General features: G+C 45.6%; 1 protein-coding gene across 3 annotated transcripts; it reads right to left on the bottom strand.

Moving 5' to 3' along the window:
- Nucleotides 1-517: 517 nt before the first annotated feature.
- ZNF317 (zinc finger protein 317) lies at nucleotides 518-26,169 on the bottom strand. Of its 3 annotated transcripts, XR_004433542.1 has the most exons (8): nucleotides 25,960-26,169; nucleotides 8,204-8,320; nucleotides 7,500-7,636; nucleotides 6,854-6,980; nucleotides 6,173-6,268; nucleotides 5,325-5,407; nucleotides 977-3,820; nucleotides 523-882 (listed from the first exon to the last, which is right to left on the bottom strand). XR_004433542.1 is itself a non-coding variant. In XM_033195589.1 (7 exons), the coding sequence occupies exons 2-7, from the start codon at nucleotides 8,226-8,228 to the stop codon at nucleotides 2,501-2,503; spliced, it is 1,788 nt and encodes a 595-aa protein (XP_033051480.1). In that variant the 5' UTR covers nucleotides 8,229-8,320; nucleotides 25,960-26,169; the 3' UTR covers nucleotides 518-2,500. The 3 variants fall into 3 exon arrangements, 2 of the variants coding, with proteins under 2 accessions (XP_033051480.1, XP_033051481.1); XM_033195589.1 differs by having other exon boundaries at nucleotides 518-3,820; XM_033195590.1 differs by lacking the exon at nucleotides 6,173-6,268 and having other exon boundaries at nucleotides 518-3,820.

Here is a 26,169-nt window from a genome sequence, read left to right on the forward strand (position 1 = left end):
TGACCTCAGACAAGTACACCTCAACTTTCTTGCCTCAGATTCCCCATATGCAAAACAGAGATGCTGACAGTACCTGTCGCCTTGAGCTTTTGTGAAAACGAATATATCTCTAAGTCAAGAAAATATAAACAAAGAGTTGAAATACAATGTGAAAGATCAGTGTAACTGGATGAAAAAACCAACATCCCACAATTAAAAATATACAGATTCTACCCACATGTTTAGGTATTAGTTATACAACTCACCAGTGGGCCGGGTGTGGGGGTTCACGCCTGTAATCCCAGCACTTTGGGAGGCCGAGGTGGGAGGATCACGAGGTCAAGAGATCAAGACCATCCTGGCCAACATGGTGAAACCCTGTCTCTACTAAAATTACAAAACTAGCTGGGTGTGGTGGCATGTGCCTGTAGTCCTAGCTACTCGAGAGGCTGAGGCAGGAGAATCACTTGAAGGCAACATAGGGAGACCCCCATCTCAAAATAAATAAATTTAAAAGAAAAACAATGAAATAGCCATAGCAGCTTAAACCAATAATCAGTTTTATTTTTTCTGATGTGATAGAAATCTGGAAGTCCAGGGCTGGTGCAGACACTCAAAGAAGCCACGGGGAAGGCCAGGGTCACTGTGAGCTTCCTGCAGTCACTTCCTTAGACTGTGGCTTTCATCCGCGTGGTCATAAGGTGGATCTTCCAATACTAGGTACTGGATCTCTTTGCAAGGTGAAAAGTAGGGGGTAAAGCAAAGAACAAAACATACAGGGAGGAATTCAGGTTTAAGAATGACCCCTGTTCAAGAGCTTTCTCAGAAGCCCACGTGGGGACATCTGCTGATCTGTCAGTGGCCAGGGCTGTGGGACATGGATGGTACTAGCTGCAAGAAAACCTGTAAGAGATTTTTTAAAATTTAGATTAGCACACCTTACTAATCTGACAGAACCTGGATTCTCTTGATAATGGAAAAAGGTAAGAGTGGATACCAGGGAAGCCACTAGAAGTATCTGTCACTCTTGGCTGGACAGCAGCCTGCAAACATGCCACCACTTCATGGAGGTGTCGTGCTCTGGTCACAGTCCGTGTCCATCAGGTACCAGTAACAAACCGGTACTGAGAAGTAGCCTCACGTCACACAGATCTAAATATGCCATAGGTCAAGGGCGTTGTCCAAAAGGAAATTAGGACGTTATCAAGGATGAAGCTATAGTAAAAATACTATATACAAACCTTTCTTGATGAGGCTTAAGGGTTATTTAGAGGAGTGAAACCTTAAAAATAAAGACGAAAAATTTATGAGCGGGACTCCGTTTTCATGATGAGAGAGTACGCGCAATCCTGTATTCATCAGAAAATCTCGCTGGGGCTTCTCTTGGGGCTCTGTTTCCATGATGAAAGAGTAAGTGCAATCCCGTATTCACCGGAAAATCTCGCTGGGGCTTCTCTCCCAGTGAGAATGTTCACATGCACAAGTGAGGGGACCATGGCTGGAATCATTTCCACATAGGAATTATCAGCGCTAATTGTATTTTAAAAGTTTTGTAAAAGAAATTTCTCCTAGTGTAAGTGCTCACAAGATTCATAAAAACAGAGGGGTTGCTGCAGGCAGTAATTGAGGAATGACTGCATGATTATTTTCAACCTCAGCAACAGTGACTTTGGGGGCACGAATTCTTCGTTGTGGGGGGCTCCTGTGCACTGGAGGGGACTTAGCAGCATCCTGATGTCTTCTTACTACAAGTCAGGAGTATCTTCCCCCAGTTCTAACCACCAAAAATGTCTCTAGACATTGCCAAATAATGCCTGGACAGCCAAATCGTCGCCCAGTTGGGAACCCGTGCTGTAGACCAAGGGTCGGCCAAGTTTTTCTGGAAAGGGGCAGATGACAGGAAGTATTTCAGACTTCATTGGCCACAAATGTTCTCTATCACACATTCTTCCTCCTTAAAGGTGGAACCACTGTTGTTAGCTGGCAAACCATACGAAGGCAGCTGGCCGTGGTTTGCGGCGGGTTCATGACCTTCCCACGTTCCTTACTTGACTGATTTCTCTCTTCAGTGTGATTTCTGTCATGAGGACTCCAGTGAGACTAGCAAGGGTTTCCCCAGCCACTGCATTTACAGAGATGCTCCCTAGTGTGCTTCTTATTACTCATGGACCCAGAAGGCTAGAAGTGGTCTGAAGTCATTTTGACATTAAATGCCAAGCTGGGATTTTGACATTAAATGCCAAGCTGCCATTAAGTCCTCCTGTGTTTGTTAAGAGCCGAATGTACCCTGAAGGCTTCTCCTTGCTACAGACGTACATTTTCACCCCCAGCGTGAGTTCTCACAAACCTCTTATGGGATGAGAACGCCTCGTCTTCCCACAGTTTTTACAGGAACTGGACTTCTCCCAAGTTCCGTGGATTCTTTTGCACCCAGTAAGGTGCGAGCTCACAGAGGCTTCCTCTTGCACCCACGAGGTCTGTTTCCGGTCTGAGTCATCCTGTGTCTTTAAAGCAGGAGCGCTCACTGGAGCCTTTTCCACACAGACGACACAAAGAGCTTCTCTCCCCGGTGAGTCTTCACGTGGCTCCTGAGGGATGAGTGGTCACTGAAGGCTTTCCCGCAGACAAGGCATTCGTAGGGCTTCTCCCCAGTGTGGATCCTCCTGTGCACGTTCAGGTTGGAGCCTATGCTGAAGGCCTTCCCACAGTGATCGCATTCGTACGGTTTCTCCCCCGTGTGGCTTCGCATGTGCGTCTTCAGCGTTGACTGGTTCCTGAAGGCCTTGCCACACTGCCTACACTCAACGCGTTTCTTTACCAGGTGAATGCTCATGTGCCTCCGCCGGGATAAGTAGTCACCGAAGACTTTCCCGCAGGCGGCGCATTCGTAGCGTCTCTCTTGCGTGTGTATCTTCCTGTGTGCAGTGAGGTTTGAACTCGCGCTGAAGGCTTTCCCGCAGAGATCGCACCCGTATGGTTTCTCTCCAGTATGAGAGTTCATGTGAGTCTTAAGGATGGACTGGTTTCGGAAAGTCTTCCCGCACTGCCGACATTCCACGGGTTTCTTCACGATGTGAGTTCTCATGTGTTTCCTCCGGGACACGAGGTCGCCAAAGGATTTCCCGCATTCTTTACATTCGTAGGTCTTCTCCACCATGTGGTTCTTCTTGTGCAAATTAAAGTTCGACTTCCAGCGGAAGGCTTTGCCGCACTGCGTGCACGCGTAGGGCTTCTCCCCCGTGTGATTCCGCACGTGCTCTTTGAGGTGGGAGGGGTGCTGGAAAGCCTTCCCACAGTCGTGACACTCGTAGGGCCTCTCTCCCGTGTGGGTTCTCTTGTGTGCAATGAGGTGGCAGCTCCGGCCGTACGCCTTCCCGCACTGATCACATTTGTAAGGCCTCTCGCCAGTGTGGACTCTCATGTGGATTTTCAGGGCCGAGAGGGTCCGGAATGCATTTCCACACTGACTGCAGTCAAAGGGCTTCTCTTTGAGGTGAGTTCTTGCGTGGCTCCTAAGGGCTGAAGGGTCGTTGAAGGCTTTCCCGCAGTCGCTGCATTCGTAAGGCTTCTCCCCTGTGTGGATTCTCCTGTGCCGTGTGAGGGACGCGCTCGTGGTGAAGGCTTTTTGGCACTGATGACATTCGTGCATTTTTCTCCCGTCGTACATGCTCACGTGCTGAGTGAGGTGCGGCCTGCCCTTGAACGCTACCCCGTAGTCCCGGCGGTGATAGGGCCTCTTGCCAGCATGCCTTCCCATTGGCTGAGTGAGATGAGGGCCCACGCCGAAGACTTCCAACAAGTGAGCGTATTCGGTGGACTTCTCTGCAAGACCGGCTCTCTCCTGTTGTTTAAGACATGAGTGTTAAGACAATTCTTATATTCATTGCAACCCTAAGCACCATCCCCACATACACTGCTGTGAACAGATAGAAGCGCATTACTATGACTAGAGCTGTCACCATCTGCCGGGCAGACGTGCTGCCCCTGCCCCGTTTGAGCTCCATCAAAGACAACAGGTGAACGCCAGGCCACAAGGCTCCACGTATGTTACTTTATTTTTTTTGTTTGGTTGTTTTGAGACGGAGTCTCGCTCTGTCGCCCAGGCTGGAGTGCAGTGGTGCAATCTCGGCTCACTGCAGCTCCTCCGCCTCCCGGGTTCATGCCATTCTTCTGCCTCCTGAGTATCTGGGACTACAGGCGCCCAGCACCGCACCCGGCTAATTTTTTGTATTGTTGGTGGAGACGGGGTTTCACTGTGTTAGCCAGGATGGTCTCACTCTCCTGACCTTGTGATCCACCCGCCTCAGCCTCCCAAAGTGCTGGGATTACAGGCGTGAGCCACCGCGCCGGGCCCACGTATGTTACTTTTTCAAAGCTTTTGGGGTATGGCATTTCTTCACTGTTTAAAACTGAATTGACCCTGGGTGCGGTGGCTCCAGCCTGGCATTCCAGCACTTTGGGAGGCTAAGGCAGGTGAACTACCTGGGGTCAGGAGTTCAAGACCAGCCTGGGTAACATGGTGAAACCCCATCTCTACTAAAAATACAAAAATTAGCCAGGCATGGTGGTACGCACCTGTAATCCCAGCTACTGGGGAGGGTGGCACAGGAGAATCACTTGAGCCTGAAAGGTGGAGAGTGCAGTGAGATGAGATGGTGCCATTGCACTCCAGCCTGGGTGACAAGAGCAAGACTCTGTCTCAAAAAACAAACTAACAAAAAAAAACCACTGAATTGAGGCTGGGTGTGGTGGCTCAAGTCTATAATCCCAGCGCTTTGGGAGACCAAGGCAGGTAGATCGCTTGAGGCCAGGAGTTCAAGACCAGCCTGGGCAAACATGGTGAAATCCTATCTCTGCGAAGGATAGAAAAATTAGCCAAGTGTGGTGGCACACACCTATAGTCCCAGCTGCTCAGGAGGCTGAGGTGGGAGGATGGCTTGAGCCTGGGGGCAGAGGTTGCAGTGAGCCAAGATGGTGCCACTGTACTCGAGCCTGGGCAACAAGAGTGAGACTCTTTCTGCTCCCCAAAACATAAATAAACACCACCAAAACTGAATTGATATGTAAGTGTACAACATAAATATAAAACAAAAACTGCATTGAGCCCCAACACTCAATATCTGAGACATAGCTATAAAAATCTTTGCTCAGAGGCACTTTAGGTGAAGTAGTCTGAGGTTAGGTTTAGGGTCGTCCCCAACTTGGTAATACCCAATGTCTCTGAAACACAGTTTCCTCTGAGGGAAGCTGCTTGCCCTGGTGTTTGAACTGCTTTTCTAACCTAGGCTGCCCCAGTCTCCTCAGATGTGGAAGGAAGATCCAGAATTATCCCAAGGAAATCTTACCATTGTCACACCACTGGGCGTTTCCTTCCCAAAAATATCTTCCATAAGAAGTGACCACTTGGTTTTAGATGGAGTCTCCCAATCTGAAACAAATTGGAAAAGTATTAATTTGTTGGAAAAGGAAAATGGTGGGATGATGGGACAATGACACGTGGATTTCTTGGCAGATCCTAGGGCTATGTAAGGAAAAGTGGTGCAAAAGCAATTGTTAAAAAATCTGGTCACGTGAGATACTTGGCAATGCCAGGGGTAGAAATTTAAGTCAATTCGTGCCTGGTGCGATGGCTCATGCCTGTAATCCCAGAACTTTGGGAGGACGAGGCGGGTGGATCACCTGAGGTCAGGTTTTCGAGACCAGCCTGGCCAACGTGGTGAAACCCCATCTCTACTAATAATATTAAAATTAGCTGGGCATGGTGGCATCATGCCTGTAGTCCCAGCTACTCTGGAGGCTGAGGCACGAGAATCACTTGAACCTAGGAGGCAGAGGTTGCAGTGAGTTGAGATCACGCCACTGCACTCCAGCCTGGCAACAGAGTGAGACTCTGTCTCAAAAAAAAAAAAAAGAAATTTAAGGCAATTCAGATAGATGTTGATAATGACAGAAAGAGGATGATCAGGAACATCAAATATGAAAGAATGGGACAAAGAGCCCAATAATGGGAATGTGAAAGTCAAAGATGAAGGAGTGTGCGGACCAAAAGATTTGTCAGAGAATGGATGGGCAAAAAGAGGGAAAGAACATCTCTCAATTTCCCTGGATGACGCTCCCTAACCTACCTCCCTCCACCCCAGTCACTGAATAGAGGTAGAGTCACAGCACCGCTGTTCGCCTGGGGCTCGCTCACCTGCACAAGCGCCCTGGTGAGTGCCCCTCTCCTCTGTCCTTGGCTCCTCCTCCTGCTCCAAGTGTGAGATGAGGCTGGGTTTGCCGACCTGATACCCTACACTCACGGGAAAGACACAGGTTGAGGGAGGGCCATGCAGAGGACAACCACTTCCATTAGCCTGGGCTCAACACTTGGGTCTTTAGTGTTCTGAGGGTGGACAAGTCTGACTTAGGAGCAGCAAAGTGGTGGTGCCAAAATTTCTAAGGGATACAGTAAAAGTTTTTGACTGATAGAAAACAAAACCGCAGGCTAGGCATGGTGGCTCGTGCCTGTAGCCAGGAGTTCAAGATCAGTCTGGGCAACACAGTGAGACTCCTTCATCACCAAAAATAAATTAAAAAAAAAAAAAAAATGAAATAGGAAATAAGATCACAAATACCCACACACTGATCCTCTAAAAGAGTGGGGATTTCGTATCTCAGAAGCCCATGCCCAAGCTCAGAGACGCACCGAGAACCCCCAAGGTCCCTGCGATGGACGGGCCTCAATACCCAGGAGAGGCCCCATGAGCATGGGTGCTGGGGCTGCTTGTTCACGGCTGTGTTCTGAACCCCTGCATAGTTCCTGGGTCACAGAACATACTCAAACAAAAACATCTAATTCATGAACGAATAAGTGGAGAAATGGCACTGGCCTTACCCAGTGAAGTGAGGTTGCTGTAGTTCTCCAGCATTACATCTTTGTACAGTTTTCTCTGAGAAGAATCCAGCAAGGGCCACTCCTTCTCGGTAAAGTCCACGGCGACATCTTGGAAAGTCACCGATTCCTGAAACGCCACACAAACTTGGGGTCAGCAAGGAACCAGCCTAATGGTGTTCATGGTAAGATGGCTGAGGCTGAAGACTGGGCATGAGAGACCTAACACAGGATTTCTAGATGGCCTGCTACGGGGCTCAACATTTCCTCCAGGCAACAGTCCTCAGACATCCTCTCTCCCCAACGAGGCCATCTTGTCCTGTCCCGTCGCTTCAAATGCAACCCTGACAAGGGACTCATCTCCCTCCGCTTCTAACCCACTCCGAGAGCTTTTCGCTTTATTTCCCCCCATCTCTGGGGTTGAGCATAGGCCTGAGAATTTTGCAAGCATGAGGGAGACAGGTGCTACATAAATCATTTCCCCTAACTTCCCCAACACCAAGACAGCCCCAATATTCCTTGGCTCTCTCTTGGGCCCCGTTCTGGCATCCATCGCCTGAGATGAAGCTCTGAAAGAATTCTAGCATGCACTGGTGGGTGTTTTAGGAAGTGCCTCTCCTGCTCTAGGGACCCAGAGATCTTAGTGCACCTGGGAACCAACATTGGGCATGTGAGGCTCCAGACCACTGCATGTGAACAGGTCCAAATTCTGGGGACAGGAACGGTCTTTTGAAGAAAGAGGAAATTCTGACTCCTGGAGACAGGCGGAGTCCTGGGTGGACGTGGCTGGAAGAGAAAAGGGGGTTCATGAGAATCAGAGCCCGCCCTGCCTCATAATACAACACTTGCAAACCAGGAAACTGCTCCACACTGACTCTGAGCGTTCACATCCTCAATCTTCTCTCTTTCTTCCTCCCCCCACCTCTCTTGCACACATCAGTTTCATAACAAGTCAGAGCAGCCCTGTTCCACCAAAAACAGAAAGAGGGTGGTGGGCTACGTATTCCTAAGAAGTGACACAGTCCCAACCTAGCAGTGAAGAAATGAAAGCTCTGAGAGCTAGTTGTGACCTTGCCGAAGTTGATCAAAATAATAAATGGGATAATGCAGGGTTACCCATTACCTGCATCCTCTTCACGCATCAATGACATGGACACTCCCCCGCCCCCAGACTCACCAAGACCCTCAGCAGACACAGTCACTGGGGCGGTTGCTGGGGCTCTGTTCCCACCCCTTTTCCACTTGCCAATCCTCTCCCAGAAGCCCTCTACAGTGCACGTATCTTGCACCCCATCAAGTGGCAGGGCCTCTTATGCTCACTTTCTCAGGGCACGCACTGACCCAAGAACTTACCAAAAGTGGGGGACAGAGCTGCCATCCTCAGAGAATGGCAGTCAATTTGCCTGAGCAGGGCACTGGGACAACCAGGAAGCTACTCTCTTGCTCTCACGTGACTCTCCAAGCTGGCATCTGTAGCAAATGAAAGAACACTGGGAGTAGTCAAAGGCTATCTGTCTCTCCTGCTCACCAAAGAAAACTCCCAGTTTTGTTTTCTGGCATTTCCTCTTTTGAGCAGCAAGAGCTGCCTGATCCTGGACTTTTATCTTACTTAGGTAAACTCTCTCCCAGCAATGTGGTGGGGGGACAGCCCCTGATCTGCTGTAAGTGGGTTCAGAATTACTATTCCTAAGTGATTTGCCACCAGGCACGACTCTGTGAAACCCCCTCGCTCGTTAAACACTCTGGTCCTAGACTTCTGCTCTTCCTTTACCTTCAAGGCCTGCGATCATTTAGGACGGCTCTATCCATGAAGACGGTCCACCCAGGACCAACCATGAGTTCCAAACTCCAATGCCCTGTGCACCCACATTCCACACCAATATATACATCCTTGGGCCACGGCCTGGACGGCATCATCACTAGAATCAGCCTCACCTCACAGGTAATGGTTTGGAAATCTGCATTCTGGGCAAAGTCTCCCATGCAACCTTCTTCTCACATCAACTCTCTCGCTTCAGAGATTTGTGGCCACCTATGCTTCTGCCAACTTGCTCCCTAATGGCCACCGCCTCCACTCACTGAATCTGAATTTAAAAATCTTTTGAGATGAATCAGACTCTTATAAATTCATACAGAATATTTTCAGTGAGCTATGATAATGTACTCCAGCCTGGGCAATAGAGTGAGATTCTGTCTCTAAAAACAGAAAAAAAAAAAAAAAAAAGAAAAACAAAAAAAAAGAAAAAAGAAAAATGAACAGTGAACAGTGAACCACGGATTGGGAAAAAATATCTGCAATGCATACACCTGAAAAAGAATTCATGCTCAGATTAAAGAACTCCTACACAGGAGTGCAAAAGGCTTATTGGAAAAAATAAAAAGAACTCCTTCAAAACAGCAAGAAAAAAAGAACATCCACCCAACAAAAGGGGCAAACAACTTTAAGTAATAAACAGACATTTCACAAAACCAGTAAGAATCACATCCAAGGGTGCTGAACCTCATAGTAATTAGAGAAATGCAAATTAAAACTAGAGTGGCCAAAATAAAAAAGACAACCAATACTAAATGCTGCTGAGTTTGGGACACACTGGCATATCCCGATGGTGAGACTGTGAAATAGTTCAACTGCTTTGGAAAACACTTTGGCAGTTTTTTTTCTTCTTCTGAGACGGAGTCTTGCTCAGTCGCCCAGGCTGGAGTGCAGTGGTGTGATCTCGGCTCACTGCAAGCTCCGCCTGCCGGGTTCACACCATTCTCCTGCCTCCCGAGTAGCTGGGACTACAGGTGCTCGCCACCAAGCCCGACTAATTTTTTTTGTATTTTTAGTAGAGACGGGGTTTCACCGTGTTAGCCAGGATGGTCTTGATCTCCTGACCTCGTGATCCACCCGCCTCGGCCTCCCAAAGTGCTGGGATTACAGGCGTAGCCACCGCGCCCAGCCCACTTTGGCAGTTTTTAACAAGCACACCATCTATCTGACCCACCAATTCTGCTCCTAGATATTTACATAAGAGAAATTTCAAACAATTTATATCCACAAAGACTCATACAAAAATGTCTGTGTCAGTCTGATTCCTAATAGCCAAACACTGTAAATGATCTAAACATCTATCAAGCAGAGAATGGAAATACAAATTGCCAATATGTTTACAGAACGGAATACTACTCAGCAATAAAAAGAAACTATGCAGACACACAACATGGAGAAATCCCTACGATGCTGGCCCAAAGAAGCTGGACACACAAGAAATGCTCTGATTGCAATAATATGATGTCCATGATGGCAAAACGTATTTAAGTTGACAGGATTGAAAAAAAAACCAAAAAAACAAGATTGCTTCACTGGAGGATCACAAGACAGGGATAGACTGAAAGAAGCAAAGGGAACTTTCTAGGGTGATAAAATGTTATTTATTTTCAGATATACAGTGTACACAATTCTCAAAATTGAAACTGATCACCTAAGACAGACCAGTGCATTTTCTTGAACATATATTAAACTCTGCCTAAAAAAAAGAAAAAAAAAAGGGCCTTCTTACCTTCTTGCTTCTAGTTATTTAAATATTCTTCTCACAACTGATCTATGACTTCCTCTTTTCCTTCTGTGACAGACAAAGAGATGTCTGCCCTCCCTTCTTGAGGCAATTCTTTCTTTTTTTTTTTTTGAGACGGAGTCTCGCTCTGTCGCCCAGGCTGGAGTGCAGTGGCCGGATCTCAGCTCACTGCAAGCTCCGCCTCCCGGGTTCACGCCATTCTCCTGCCTCAGCCTCCGAGTAGCTGGGACTACAGGCGCCCGCCACCTCGCCCGGCTAGTTTTTTGTATTTTTTAGTAGAGACGGGGTTTCACCGTGTTAGCCAGGATGGTCTCGATCTCCTGACCTCGTGATCCGCCCGCCTCGGCCTCCCAAAGTGCTGGGATTACAGGCTTGAGCCACCGCGCCCGGCCGAGGCAATTCTTTCAAATCTGCTCCAGGCCCATTCCCTTCTCTGGACCCTCGCACTACCTGGCTCTCCTTTACTTTCAGCCTCATTTCTCGCCTGCTAGACAATTTCCCATGCATGGACACCTGCTCAGGTCTATCCCATCTTGAAACCAAGGCCTGCCCTGGCTCCCCTTAGCGCCCCCTTCCGAGCAAAAACGTAGGAGCAGTTTATATTCACCATCTCCCAATTCAGTACACCCAGCATCCACTACCATCATCCCCATCCTCACAGAAAATACAATTTACTCCTGTGTCAGTGAATCCAGTAAATGCACTTCAGTCTTAGATTCTCACCAAAATTTGGTGTCTATTTTCTTTGAGAATAATTCTCTATTCTCGGCTCCTCTACAGCTGTCTCCTGGTTCTTTCCCTGCTTCTCTGGATCATCTGACCAGAGGTCCTCTTTCACCACTAAAGGCTGATTCCACTCAAGAGCCACCATTCCTCCACATACCTCATGCTTTGCCCAGGTAATCACACCCACTCATTTAACCTGAATCCCCATCTCTAATACTTACGTTCCAGTAGGAACTCGAGATCGTATTCCCTTTGCCTAGGAAAAGCCACCAGTAAGACATCTCATACAAAAACCAGTTCCAGTCAGGTGCAGTGGCTCCCGCCTGTAATCCCAGCACTTTGGGAGGCCGAGGTGGGTGGAGCACCTGAGGTCAAGAGTTCAAGACCAGTCTGACCAACATAGAGAAACCCTATCTCTACTAAAAATGCAAACAATTAGTTGGGCATGGTGGTGCATGACTGTAATCCCAGCTACTTGGGAGGCTGGGGCAGGACAATCGTTTGAACCAGGGAGGCGGAGGTTGAGGTGAGCCGAGATCACACCATTGCACTCTAGCCTGGGCAACAGAGCGAGACTCCGTCTCAAAAAAAAAAAACAAAAAAAACGAACAACAAAAAAACCACAAACAAACAAAAAAAACTACTTTGATATACTAAAACTAGGGAAAGCAAAAGTAAAGACATAAAGATTAAAGCAGAGATAAATGAAATAGAGAACAGAAGGAGAATTAATGAAAACAAAAGTTGGTTCTTTCAAAAAGATCAACAAAAGTGACAAAACTGTAGCTAGAATTACTAACAAAAAAAGATGCAAGTAACTAAAATCATCAGTGGAAGTGGGATATTACTACCAACCTCACGGAAATTGAAAGGGCTGTAAGAGAATGCCATGAACAATTATGCACCAACACATTAGATTATCTACACTAGCAGTGTGCACTTTATTTCTATTATTATTACATTGTAATATATGGTAAAATAATTATACAACTCACCATAATGTAGAATCAGTGAAAGCCCTGAGTGTGTTTTCCTGAAACTAGATGGTCCCATCTGGAGGTGATGGGAGACACTGACAGATCATCGGGCATTAGAGTTTCATAAGTAGTGTGCAATCTAGATCCCTCACATGTGCAGTGCACAATAGGGTTTGCACTCCTATGAGAATCTAACGCTGCTGCCGATCTGACAGGAGGTGGAGTTCAGGTGGTAATGTGAGCGATGGGGAGCTGCTGTAAATACAGATGAAGCTTCACTCACTTGCCCTCCACTCACCTCCTGCTGCAGGGCCTGGTTCTTAAAAGGCCAGGGACCGGTACCCGTCTGTGGCCCAGGGCTTGGGGACCACTACTCTAGATGTATCAAATTCCTTGAAACATACCCAAACAAGCTCTAGAAGAAAAAGAAAATTGAGAGACCTATAACAAGAGACTGAGTCAGTCATCAAAAGCCATTAAACAAAAAGTCCAGGACCACCAGGCGCGGTGGCTCACACCTGTAATCCCGGCACTTTGGGAGGCCGAGACGGGCAGATCACCTGAGGTCAGGAGTTCGAGACCAGCTGGGCCAACATGGTGAAACCCCGTCTCTACTAAAAATACAAAAATTAGCTAGGCATGGTGCCAGGCGCCTGTAATCCCAGCTACTCAGGAGGCTGAGGCAGAAGAATCACTTGAACCTGGGAGGTGGAGGTTGCAGTGTGCCGAGATCACACCATTGTACTCCAGCCTGGGGGACAAGAACAACACTTCTCTCAGAAAAAAAAAAAAAGTCCAGGACCAAGTGGCTTCACTGGCAATCCCTACCAGACATTTAGAATTAACGTCAAGGACATCATCAAGAAAGTGAATGAGACATAGAATGGTAGAAAATATTTGGAAATCATGTATGTGATAGGGATTTAATACCATTCTGAACTCAACAACAAAGACAATCCAATAAAAAAGTGTGCAGGGGACTGGAATAGAACAGACATTTCTTCAAATATATACAAAAGAACTGTAAACACACGAAAAGACGATTAACAGCATCAGTCATGAAGGAAATAACATCAAAACCACAATAAATTGGCGAGGTATGGTGGCCCACACCTCGGCAGGGGATTTAATTTGCTTTGTATGAACCTGTCTCCTCTGTGCGGTTTCCGCCGCGACTCGCATAACTGCACTGAGGTAAGAACCGTGATGCTGCTACTTTAACATCTGACTCAGGTCAATAATCAATATGTCCACTTGGAAACATTACCAGGGTTATAACAATCTTTCTCAACATCAATGAATACTTCTGCTATTGGAATTGTTTTAGATACTCAGAAACATTTTAAAACAATAATATATGAAGTGTGTTTTAATGTAGAAACTCTGCCTTGGGGATTCATTATTCAACACCAGATTTGATCTTGGGCCAACTCGATGATGCATGACGCTTTCGTTCTTTTTACAAAGCCCTTTCCCGGTCATTGTGCCTTTAGGTTCTAACATTGAATCACTGCTGAGGAGGGGGAGAGAGGGTGACAGAGGCTCAGTTACTGAGGCACAGTACCTCCATCCTCACCTTTCATTCATTCATTCACGCTCAACTAACAAGCTTCTGCAGGTCCCGTTCCACCTCTCCCCACCAACATTAATGCCAATTCTACAAATAACAACACGTGTAGTGTTTACTGTGTACAAGGTACGAGACATTCTCCTGAGTCTTTCCAGGGCCACTCCTATTTAATCCTCACAGCCTCCCGGAATTGTTCTCAAGTACTCAGAGAATAAGGCACCAAGGGACTGAGTCACTTGGTCAAGGTCATAGGTGGAAGTTGTGAACCCGGCAGATGCCACTGCAGAGCCACATCTTGTTGCCTCTCAAAATGACCTATGTCACCCATACAGTCCCCTACGTGGGAACCCCTTGACACTACATCTTGATCCTTCCTCTGCCTGACCTCCTGACACATGACCTTGCTCACTATGAATCTATCTCCCTCTTCCTGGGAATGCCACTGCTCTTGCAGCCATGGGTCCCAGGCTGTCCTCACATCTCCGGTTGCTCTTTTGAAGACTCTGGCTTGAGATCCCTCCTCTGCCTAGCTCCTAAAGGTCAGGGTTCCCCTGGGCCACTTCTCCCCCATCTCCCACGGGTCCATATTGTGAAATACCCCCCAACCTTTGGGGGTGCTGACACCCAGGTTCTGACTGCACTTCTGTGAAGTTCTACCTGTCCCTGACGCCTCAGGTGACTCCCCTTTGATGCAAGCCCATAGTTCTGCCCCTTCCCCTCCAAGAGTGGGTTCATGAAAACTCAGTTTTCTTGGCTGGGCGCAGTGGCTCATGCCTGTAATCCCAGCACTTTGGGAGGCTGAGGCGGGCAAATCACCTGAGGTCAGGAGTTCAAGGCCAGCCTGCCCAGCATGGTGAAACCCTGTCTCTACTAAAAATACAAAACTTAGCTGGGCATGGTGGCAGGTACCTGTAATCCCAGCTACTAGGGAGGCTGAGGCAGGAGAATCGCTTGAACCCGGGAGGCAGAGGCTGCAGTGAACTGAGATCGCGCCATTGCACTCCAGCCTGGGTGACAGAGTGAGACTCCGTCTCAAAAAAAACTAAACCAAACCAAAACAAAAAACTCAGTTTTCTCATCTGGAAGACTTTAACATTGGGTTATGTATGGAACTCTATAGACTCAGTAAACAAACATTCACTCTAAAATGCCATCATCATTAAAATAAAATGACCATTGATGATTTCACAATTACTTAACAGAACTGTTCATTTATAGTGGGTGCCATTCTCCACTCCCTGGTACCTGCCTCACCCAGAATGACCCAGAGTGAAAGGCAGCCAGGTGGTTACTTAGTATCCCTACTGCAACTACCAACAGGACCCCACACTAAACACCTACAACTGTGCTGCCGCCAGCCTCCCCACATTGATGGCAGCTCCAGCCTCCCAGGGGCTCAAGTCAAAAGCCTCGCTCGTCATTACCTTCGACTCTCCTCTTTCTTTTCTGTACTCCACATCTGCATTGCCAGCAAATCCTGCCAGCTTTATCTTTAAAACTTAATCCAAAAATCTGGTTGCTTCTCACCACCTACACTGCTACTGCCTTGGCATAAGGCACTGCGTCTCTTCTAGAACATTCCAGCCACTTCCTAACTGGTCTCTCTGGCTGCTGTCCCTGACTTCCATTAGTTTCCATGGCAGCCGTAACTTCATAGGTAAAATGTAGATCACATCGCTCCTCTGTTCAAGATCCTCTGATGGTGTCCCATCTCACTCAGACAAAGGCCCAGGTCCCTGCCGCCTCACTCACCACTCCCTCTGCCACTGGACCCTCACCCAAGCCAAGCAAGCCTCACTGCTGTGCATCAGGCCCCGCCAGCCATGCTCCCACCTCAGGGTCTTTGCACCTGCTGCTTCTCTGCTTGAAATGTTTCCCGCACATTCTCAGTGTGCCAGGCCCCCTCTCATCCTTCGGATCTTTATTCAACTTTCCCTGTCCTGATCTGGCTTTCACTGACCACTCTTTTCTTTTTTAAGGGATGGCATCTCGCTCTGTCGCCCAGGCTGGAGTGCAGTGGTGCAATCTCAGCTCACTGCAACCTGTACCTCCTGGGTTCAAGTGATTCTCCCGCCTTAGCCTCCCAAGTAGCTGGGACTACAGATGCACTCCACTGTGTCCGGCTAATTTTTGTACTTTTAGTAGAGACAGGGTTTCACCATGTTGGCCAGGCTGGTCCTGAACTGACCTCAGCTGATCTGCCCACCTTGACCACTCTTTAAAATGCAAACCCCTGCTTCTTTCAATCCCAATTCTCCACTCCTTTTCCTTTTCCCCAAAGCACTAATCTCCAAGTAATATTCTGTGTAAGTAAGATTAGGCTCTATTTTTTACTGCAAAAACAGACAAGCCCAAATCTCAAGGACTCAATACACTGGCAAGTTTATGCCTTGCTCATGTCACTTGTTCAACCCAGGCTGGTATCAAAAGTTTTCCTGCTGCTCAAGGATGCCACTTGTCTCTGAACCAGCTGACACCCTTAGCCATCTTGGTCACAGATGATGAACAGGAAGCTGGACAACTATGCATTCTGTCGTCTATATTTTGACCCTGAAGCACTCGCAGCCCACTGGCCAGAACTAGTCACATGCCCCTGCCAGCTCCAAGGATCCTGGGAAATGTAGGACAGCACACATTATTATCTCTCTGCTGTCTCCTCCATGCACACTACATAGTTTACTTGTTTTGATTTCCTGTGTGCCCAACTAAAAAAATGCATTCCAGGTTAAGTAGGGACTTTTTACTTTGCTGCTATTTTGTTCACCATTCCAGTGCCTGATATAAACAAGACAGTACATAGGGAATGAAAGAATGAATGGATGATGAGCAAGCTGATCTACATTTGCTTTCATACTGAGACAGCCACCCAGGGGATGCCACCTTGGGAGGACCATAAAGGAGGGGCCTATGGAATGTAGGGGGTCTGGGATCTCCTCAGAAGGTCCTGTGAAATTAAACAGTAACCCAGGTACTAGGACACAGTCCTATGGCTTAGCCCAACACCCTGGGGCCAACATCCACCACCACCCTCCAGGAGGGACAAGGTGCCCAGAGGGCTGGAGCTTAGAGAGTGCACCCACATCAATTAAAAGTCTGTGGAAACTTGTTGATATTTTGCAATGATGCAAACCAGAGCTCAGAGTGGAGCTTCTGGTCAATTTCTCACCCGAGTGATTCTATCACTTTCAGGGGTTGTCAGTGCTGGGTGATGGTGTATTAGTCCATTCTTGCACTGCGATAAAGAAATACTTGAGGGCCGGTCGCGGTGGCTCAAGCCTGTAATCCCAGCACTTTGGAAGGCCGAGACGGGCAGATCACAAGGTCAGGAGATCGAGACCATCCTGGCTAACACGGTGAAACCCCGTCTCTACTAAAAAATACAAAACACTAGCCGGGCGAGGTGGCGGGCGCCTGTAGTCCCAGCTACTCGGGAGGCTGAGGCAGGAGAATGGCGTAAACCTGGGAGGCGGAGCTTGCAGTGAGCTGAGATCCGGCCACTGCACTCCAGCCTGGGTGATAGAGCAAGACTCTGTCTCAAAAAAAAAAAAAAAAGAAATACTTGAGACTGGGTAATTTATAAGAAAAGAGGTTTGGCCGGGCGTGGTGGCTCAAGCCTGTAATCCCAGCACTTTGGGAGGCCGAGACGGGCGGATCACGAGGTCAGGAGATCGAGACCATCCTGGCGAACACTGTGAAACCCCGTCTCTACTAAAAAATACAAAAAAACTAGCCGGGCGAGGTGGCGGGCGTCTGTAGTCCCAGCTACTCGGGAGGCTGAGGCAGGAGAATGGCGTGAACCCGGGAGGCGGAGCTTGCAGTGAGCTGAGATCCGGCCACTGCACTCCAGCCCCGGCGACAGAGCAAGACTCCGTCTCAAAAAAAAAAAAAAAAAGAAAAGAGGTTTAATTGGCTTACAGTTCTGCAGGCTCTACAGGAAGCATAGTGGTATCTGCTTCTGGGGAGGTCTCAGGAAGCTTCATCACAGAAGGCAAAAGGGAAGCAGGAGCAAGAGAGTAAGGGGCGGGGGCGGGAAGGTGCCACACACTTTTAAATGACCGGATCTCAGGAGAACTCATTCACTATCATGAGCACAGTACCAAGCAGGATGGTGCTAAACCATTCATTAGAAATCCGCCCCCATAATCCAATCGTCTCCCACCAAGCCCCACCTCCAACATTGGGAATTACATTTCCATATGAGATTTGGGCGGGGATACACATCCAAACTGTATCAGAGTCTCAAAGAACTAGTGGCCCAGAATACAAAGGAAGCAGGAAGATTTCAGCATCTAGGCCACCCCAGCAGGATGTGGAGCAGGGAGTCTAGAACACCTGTAGGATCTATGAACTCAGAGACGTTGTGCCCCGTATCTACATGATAAATGAAACAAAACCAGGATCATCAGAATGCTGTCACCATGGATTAGAACGGACAGGTTAATTTTTCAGAGCTGTTGGGGTTGCTTAATTTCTCCTTTGATTTTCTTTACAGCATGGTGAAAGCAGTTCTATTTTTCTACTTCTACACATCTTACTCTATTCTCATTGGCATCTGTTTTTCTCCTCAGCAGAGCCAGGACTGGGATGAGGCAACCAAGGTTGCTAGACAAGAGTGTGGTATTTAAGGAAGCATTTCCAGTGTCAGACAAACACCACGTTGGCTCAGAGCGAGTGGCTCCCTAGCTCTGCACTCACAAACCTCACCCTTGCTCCAGCCCTGCTCCTCTGTTTTAGAAGATCTGCCTCCTCCGTCAAGTTTGTGGTCCAAAACAAATGTTGCCCAAAACTGTTCCATTATGAGCTCTCTCGTGACCATAATTCTCCCAATATTTGATTTTATCCCCATATTCAACTTAATCCCAGTATCCCAGGATATTCAGAATTTGTAGATGCAAATATTGTAGAGAGAATAATTCTTTTATTACTTTTACTGACTGGTATTTCTGCCCTTGCTAGAACTATTTCTACCACTGTTACTCACGTAAATATAGGCCCAGCACGGTGGCTCATGCCTGTAATCTCAGCACTTTGGGAAGCTGAGGCGGGCAGATCATTTGAAGTCAGGAGTTCAAGACCGGCCTGGCCAACATGGTCAAACTCCGTTTCTACTAAAAACACAAAAATATTAGCCGGGCATGGTGGCACACGCCTGTAGTCCCAGTTACTTGGGAGGCTGAGGTGGGAGGATCCCTTGAACCTTACAGGTGGAGGTTGCAGTGAGCCAAGATCATGCCACTGCATTTCTAGCCTGGGTGACAGAAATGAGACTCTGTCTTAAAAAAAAAAAAAATATATATATATATCAAATATACATATATTATATATATTTATATATATTTTATACATATATTATATATTTATATATTTTATACATATATTATATATTTATATATTATACATATATTATATATATATAGTTTATACATATATATAGAGAGAGAAAGAGAAGGCAACAAAGGTTGTGAGAACATCATATGCCATTTTCTTGGTCCAGAAATGCGTTACATTAGTAAATCAACATACCCTCCTTTCAACCAGCTAGATGAGATGTCCCAGGGGGTGGGGAGCACGGTAGGAATTCTGTTTCCAACAAGCAACCTAGGAGCCCCAATTAAACCTTCCACGCATAACTATTTCAAACGCAACACAAAGTGCAGACAGATGATATGTTTCAAGTTCATGTGCTGGCAAGAAATTAACATTCAGAAAATTAAAAATCTATGATTTCTAAAGGGCAATTACAATTGCTAAAATGAAAGCAAAATGAAAACCTACAACAAAAGCCCTAAGTAAATAGCTTTTAGTTTACACACAGACAATAATAATAATTTGTTTCTTAAATATTGGCTGCTGCATAAGCGTCCCCTGGAGCACTTTAAGTAACTCTGACATCCAGATTACATCTCAGTTCAATTAAGTAAGTCTCTTTGGGGGTGGGCTGATGACTTAGTACTTTAGCAAACTCTACATGAAATTTTTATGAAAGCTGAAGTTTAAAAGCTAGTTGTAGCAATAAATGCAAGGGAAGCACAGAAAAAGAGTTGAGGAACACAAATACAGCTAAGAACCATGCGGGGGCAGATGATAAAGAATTGAACCATTTCTAACTGGAGTTACAGATGAGAGACACAGAAGGAGCCTAGGCAATTACTGAAAAATATAGTGGATGTAGATTTTTCATTTTGGAAGGAAAATATAAACAGATTGAAGAGAGATAAAATCAGGCACAATGAGCCAGATAATGGTAAAAATAATATCTTAACAGCAGCCAGAGGAAAAAAAGGCAAGTTACCTTTTAAGCAATAATTCTCAAACTTTAAGTTACATCAGAGTCACGTGGAGGTCTTCTTTTTTTTTTTTGAGACGGAGTCTCGCTCTGTCGCCCAGGCTGGAGTGCAGTGGCCAGATCTCAGCTCACTGCAAGCTCCGCCTCCCGGGTTTACGCCATTCTCCTGCCCCAGCCTCCCGAGTACCTGGGACCATAGGCGCCCGCCACCTTGCCCGGCTAGTTTTTTGTATTTTTTAGTAAAGACGGGGTTTCACCATGTTAGCCAGGATGGTCTCGATCTCCTGACCTCGTGATCCGCCTGTCTCGGCCTCCCAAAGTGCTGGGATTACAGGCTTGAGCCACTGCGCCCGGCCTGGAGGTCTTCTTAAAACACTGTAAATATCTCTCTATTTTTTTTTTTTTTTTTGAGGCAGAGTCTCGCTCTGTCGCCCAGACTGGAGTGCAGTGGCGCAATCTCGGCTCACTGCAAGCTCCGCCTCCCTGGTTCACGCCATTCTCCTGCCTCAGCCTCCCGAGTAGCTGGGACTACAGGCGCCCGCCACCTCGCCCGGCTAGTTTTTTTGTATTTTTAGTAGAGACGGGGTTTCACCATGTTAGCCAGGATGGTCTCGATCTCCTGACCTCGTGATCCGCCCGTCTCGGCCTCCCAAAGTGCTGGGATTACAGGCTTGAGCCACCGCGCCCGGCCAATATCTCTCTATTAAGAAACAAAGCAAGCCTGGGCATGGTGGCTCACACCTGTAATCCCAGCACGCTGGGAGGCCAAGGCAGGTGGATCACTTGCACACAGGAGTTCAAGAGCAGCCTGGGCAATGTAGCAAGACCCTATCTCAAAACAAAACAAAACAAAAAACTCACACTTCTAGGCCCCATCCCCAGGTTTCTGATTCAGAAGATCTGGGGTGTAGGGTCAATGAGTATGTATTTCTTTTTTTCTTTTTTTTTTTTTGTGATGGAGTCTTGCTCTGTCACCCAGGCTGGAGTGCACTGGCACGATCTCTGCTCACTGCAACCTCCACCTCCCGGGTTCACGCCATTCTTCTGCCTTAGCCTCCTGAGTAACTGGGACTACAGGCGCCCGCCACCACACCTGGCTAATTTTTTTGTATTTTTAGTAGACACGGGGTTTCACTGTGTTAGCCAGGATGGTCTCGATCTCCTGACCTCATGATCTGCCTGCCTCGGCCTCCCAAAGTGCTGGGATTACAGGTGTGAGCCACTGCGCCCAGCCTGTGAGTATGTATTTCTAACAAGTTCCCAGGTGATGCTGATGCTGCTGGTAAGGAGACTGCCCCCCAAGAAACACTGCGTGGCCAATATGGTGAAACCCTGTCTTTACTAAAAATACAAAAATTAGCTGGGTGTGGTGGGGTGTGCCTGTAATAACAGCAACTCGGTAGGCTGAGGCAGGAGCACTGCTGGAACCCAAGAGGCAGAGGTTGCTGTGAGACAACATCACACCATTGCACTCCAGCCTGGGCAATAAGAGCCAGACTCCGTCTTGTTTTGGGCGGGGAGGTGGGGGGAAGAAAGAAAGAAACATTAGACTGACAGCTGACTTCTCATCATTAACAGTGGAAGCCAGAAGATTATGGAACATCTTCATAGTTCTGAAATAAAATATGAAATTCTATTACCACCAAAAATGTCCACTGAGAAAGAAGGAAAAACACTGAGAAAGAGGAAAAGAGGTGGTTTCTGAGCACCAAAAAACAAAGTTCCTGTGGGCTTGCAACCCACAGAAAAGAGACATCATAAAGACATATGTCAGGGAGAAAGAAGTAATTAAAGAATCAAAGCAAAGAGTGGTAGAATTACACCAAAACGTGCAAGAACCAAGTAAAGTGCTCAAAGTGACAAAAGTGTGAGTATAATGTAACAAGAAATGATGGTATGCAATAGCAATAATAATTTCTTCTGAGGTTTAAAAAAAGAACTCAATATGTGCAACTATGATATATCAATAAAAAAACAAAGAAAATGCATAAGAAAACCATGTAAATCAGGAGAGTAACATATATGCAAATCTAGATTTAATGAACAAGCATGGGTAAGAACTGTTTAGAACAACCACTGAAACAATAGAGTAAATAAATTCAAAATGTACAGAAAATAAAAAAGGAGAATGACAGAAATACACAAAAGAAGCTAGGGAAAAGAAAAAATAGAACACAAATGTAAAATACAGAAGATGTTAATGGAATAAATGCTTTAACTAAAATACCAACATTCACAGAATAGATTAATCCAATTATATGCTATGTACAAGAGACATCTAAAATATAAGAATACAATAAGAGCCGGGTGCGGTGGCTCATGCCTGTAATCCCAGTGCTTTGGGAGGCCAAGGCAGGTGGATCACCTGAGGTCAGGAGTTTGAGACCAGCCTGACCAATATGATGAAACCCCATCTCTACTGAAAATACAAAAATCAGCTGGGCGTGGTGCCATGTGCCTGTAATTCCAGCTACTCGGGAGGCTGAGACAGGAGAATCACTTGAACCCAGGAGGTGGAGGTTGCAATGAGCTGAGATCATGCCATTGCACTCCAGCCTGGGCAACAAGAGTGAAATTCCATCTCAAAAAAGAAAAAAAAAAAAAAAAAAAAAAGAACATAATAAGAATGGAAATAAATGGATATATAAGGCAAGTAAAAAAAAAAAAAAAAACTGGTTTGAATGTTAGTATCAGACAGAATAGATTAAGGCAAAAGGGCTCATAGAGAAAAATGAAGTATTACATAATAAAAAGTTATAAATCCAGAAGGAGGGGTGTGTGTGTGTGTGTGTGTACAAAACACAGCCTAAAAAAAAAAAGAAAACACAAAAATTAAAAAAAAAAAAGGGGGGACAGAACTCTAAGGAGAAATGGATGAAGCCACCACCAGAGCTCTCACAAATCCAGTTCAAGCAGGCAATTCAGTAAGTACATGAAGATTGAACATGATGAAACAGCATTTCCTAACTATAAAATCCAACCACTCATGGGGCCATGTTTGTCTCAGAAAATGCTTGACCACAGAACAATGCAGATGGCAAACAATGACCAAAAGATAACCAGAAAAAAAGTCACAGAAATGAAAAGTAAAAGAAAAAATTCTAAATCCACATGCCAAAGAAGCCATGATATTTCATATTTAGAATTAAAATACAATACAGTATGATACTGCAATTCTTTGAGATGTGACAGGCATTCAACATAAGAAACTGGAAAGAAACATCCCAAAAAGGAAGAAAATGATAACAATCAGAAAGTTATAAAATAGAAAACATATATATCATAAAGTGGTTCAATCAAGCCAGAAGTTCTTTAAGAAGGAAACTGACAACATTCTGATGGAATTTATTTTTGTAAAAAGCAACATATAATCATTACAAATAAAAAAGTGGATAACATTACAAACGTAGCAAGCAGTAAAAATATGAGTATGTTATGAACAACTTTGACTATACAATTTAAACCTCAGATAGAATAAATTCCTAAAGAAATTTTACTCATCATAACAACACAAAAAACCTGAATGCCCCCACAACTCTTAAAAGAACAGAAACAATAGCTTTAAAACTTTCCACCAAGAAAACTCCAGACCCAAATGGTTTTTCCAGGTACCACTCCCGTTCTAAGGAACAAATGATTCTATTCTTATGCAAAACATTCCAGAGTTTAGAAAACAGAACACCTCTCATCCCATTTTATGAGGCTGGCATAAATCTGAAACAGAAAAGGAAAATTTCACTCAAGCATAGATCCAAAAACACCAAAGTATTAGCAAACGAAGCCAAAAGTAACAAATAGTAACATGTCCTTTCCAAATTATTTACCAATACAAATTCAATGTCACAAAGGAAAATCAATTGGTTTAATTTGCCACACTATAGGACAAAAAACAAAATTATATTATTCACTCATTCATTCATGACACAGCAGGACTGAGTGCCATCATTTAAGGTACTAGAAATGTATCAATAAACAGATACAAAAGTATCAATACAGATTTTGTATCAAACATGTACAAAATGAATCAATAAACATCAATAAACAGATACACAATGGCAAAAAAAAAAAAAAAATCACTTGTTAAAAGCCTGCAGCAATTCACAAGAAAAACTCAAGTAGGAAAAGAGGGGAGTTTCCTTTGCCTAATAAAAACTCTTCGAAAAACCCTTCGCAGACACAAATGACAATTCCCTTTTAGATCAGAAAAAAACCAGGCCTGCCTAGAGTGTGCCATCCAGACTCCAGTCAATGATAATGGAAGTCCCCAGCCAGTCCAGCAAAAAAAAAAAAAAAAAAAAAAGACAATTTATCTTCTGTATAAAATAAGTATTTATATTTTCGTTTTGAATTGTACAGTTTCCTTGTCTACGAAGAACATCCAACAAACAACACAAAAGTTATTTTCTCAGCACCAAAAAACAAAGTTCTTAAGAATAAACAACAAAAACAATCTAAATCCTTTTTGCAGGTACTTATAAAACTTTACTGAGCCGGACATGGTGGCTCTCTCCTGTAAGACAGCACTTTGGGAGGCCGAGGCAGGTGGATCACCTGAGATTAGGAGATCGAGACCAGCCTGGCCAACAGGTTGAAACCCCATCTCTACTAAAAATACAAAAATTAGCTGGGCGTGGTGGTGGACGCCTGTAATCCCAGCTACTCGGGAGGCTGAGGCAGAAGAACCGCTTGAACCAGGGAGACAGAGGTTGCAGTGAGCCGAGATTGTCATTGCACTCCAGTCTGGGCTACAAGGGTGAGACTCCGTCTCAAAAAGAAAGGAAAAAAAAAAAAAAACTTTATTGAAAGGCATTAAAGAAGATGTAAATTAATGATGTAAATCAGTTAACTGCAACTCAATGGCATAAAAATGACAATATTATCAAAGTTCAAATATAGATTCACCACATCTTGAAAACAAAGGCCCAGTATATGGGAATTTGGCGAACTGACTAGAATTTAAGCCATGACACTCCTGAAAAGGAATGGCTAGGTGTAAGTACTTCATCTACAAGATATTTAGAAATCTCTAAATTACAAAGGTGTGCTTGCATCAATATGAAAAAACACTGTTTCCAAAAATACTGAAGCGCCTGAGTTCATTCACAAATAATTACCAAAATTAGGAAATATATTTTCTGGAAAAGATGTATAAGCAGTCAAACCTACGGAGAAAGTATTGGTGGGAGAGGAGGATGCAGTTTAGAAGAAGCACACAGTTTTCTGAGATTTAATAATCTCTTTCTTGGCCTGGTTTGTAGGTTCGCTTTACTGTTGACCTTTTAAGTGTGTGTAAGTGTGTGTGTGTGTGTGTAATCATACTTTTTTTGCATGTATGTCCTATTTTCCAGTGTTAAAATATTTGCACAGAAAAGGACACACCACAAAATAAGACGGTAAAATTCAATGGAGAATATTAATAATCACGATAAGTATAACTAGACTAACTCTCAATTAACAAAATGTTGAACTGAATAGTAAATCTAGGAATAGGCTATTTGCAAGAGAGTCCACTAAAATTAAAATAAATAAAAAAGTGCAACCGGAAGGACTTAAAAATACAAAAGGTACTCAAGGTAAGTGCTAAAAAGAACACCTGTGTGCTGACATTCACGAGATAAAATCGACTACAACGCAGAAAGAAGGTGATTTCTCCTTGCGATGTCCAAATCCTGACGCCTCTCAATCTCCTGAACTGCCCCCAAACTCTTGAATTCACTTTAGCCGGGCTTTTCCGCCCCCACCACAGAGACTCAGGGCTTTTCAGGATCAGGTGACCAATGCCTGTCTCATCACTAGCTGCAGTGGTCCAATTTCATCTTTCGCGTCCCCAGCGTTTCATGTCGCTGATCGCGAGATCTAAACGCACCCCCCCGTCTGGCTGCTGAACTCCTTAGCCCCCGACCCTCGTACCCCACCTTAGTCCTCACCGACAGACAGGCCTCCCGTGACCCCAGGAACTGAGGGGGAAAAAGGTTAAGGAAAGCAGGGCTTACACGACTGGGAGTAGGATCGGGGGAGCGGAGGTGATGGAAGCTGCCGCCGATGCGAAGAGAAGTTCATACGGCAGGTCCAGTCTGGCGCGGGGACGCGAGAGGTCCCCAACAGGCCGAAATAATTCGCCGCGGACCCCTCCTTGGCCCATGTGTCTCGGGGCAATCGACTCCACAGAGTAATGGCTTCCGCTTCACTGCCGCCTTCCAACT

The sequence above is a fragment of the Trachypithecus francoisi genome, unplaced genomic scaffold, assembly GCF_009764315.1.
Source record: "Trachypithecus francoisi isolate TF-2019V2 unplaced genomic scaffold, Tfra_2.0 Lachesis_group5, whole genome shotgun sequence".
Classification (NCBI taxonomy): domain Eukaryota; kingdom Metazoa; phylum Chordata; class Mammalia; order Primates; family Cercopithecidae; genus Trachypithecus; species Trachypithecus francoisi.